This window comes from Bison bison, unplaced genomic scaffold (genome assembly GCF_000754665.1).
Source record: "Bison bison bison isolate TAMUID 2011002044 unplaced genomic scaffold, Bison_UMD1.0 scf7180017864160, whole genome shotgun sequence".
NCBI lineage: Eukaryota > Metazoa > Chordata > Mammalia > Artiodactyla > Bovidae > Bison > Bison bison.
The window spans coordinates 6,848,003-6,848,731 of NW_011494732.1; the positions used below are offsets into that span (position 1 = coordinate 6,848,003).

General features: G+C 67.5%; 1 protein-coding gene across 2 annotated transcripts in view; it reads left to right on the plus strand.

Annotated features, from left to right (window-relative positions):
* The window catches only part of KDM2B (lysine (K)-specific demethylase 2B), a 119,183-nt gene that overhangs the window by 783 nt on the left and 117,671 nt on the right, over nt 1–729 (plus strand). For both annotated transcript variants that reach the window (XM_010841340.1, XM_010841341.1), the window contains exon 2: nt 450–594. In XM_010841340.1, the coding sequence (XP_010839642.1) occupies nt 450–594 (145 nt within the window). The remainder of the gene's footprint in view (nt 1–449; nt 595–729) is intronic.

The following is a 729-nucleotide window of genomic DNA, read 5'->3' on the forward strand; positions in this document are numbered from 1 at the left end:
GCCGCCGCGGCCGCCAGGGCTGCTGTTACCGCCGAGCCGGGCGCTGCGGCGGCTCCTCCCGGGGCCTACAAATGCCCCGCCAGCCCGTGTGCGGAGCCCCCCTCGCGGGTTACATAACCAGGCTCCCGGTCGAGTGGGCAAAACTCAACACCTCTCGGGGGTGGGGGGCTGGAAGCAAGGGAGAGTCCTCCAGAAATCTCTTCCACGGCCTCCAAAGATGTAGGAGGGGAGTGCCCTGTATAGGGCGCCGCCTGACCCTGGGGGGTGCGGGTCCCTCTCCTTATCCCGATTTTCAGCATCTTTGGCTTCTGCGCAAAGTTGCTCCGGTCCCAAAGGTGGGGTGCACGGGGGCGCGCGGCTCCTGCACCTGTTCGAGCTGGGCCCAGGGTGAGAGGCGACCCCCAGTTCCCCCAATAATGTCCCGGGCTCTCCGGTTTGGGTCCCCGCAGCGCCCGATTGACCGCCAAAGATACGACGAGAACGAGGACTTGTCGGACGTGGAGGAGATCGTCAGCGCCCGCGGCTTCAGCCTGGAGGAAAAGCTGCGCAGCCAGCTGTACCAGGGGGATTTCGTGCACGCCATGGAGGGCAAAGGTGAGGCGCCCCCTCCTCGGGCCGTCCTCCGCGGCGAGGCCCGAGCGCACGTGGGGAGGGAGCTGCCGGTGGCTGGGTTCGTATTTCGCGCCCGCGTCCCCCATTCCAGGGGATCCGGTGACGAAACGAGGCCGA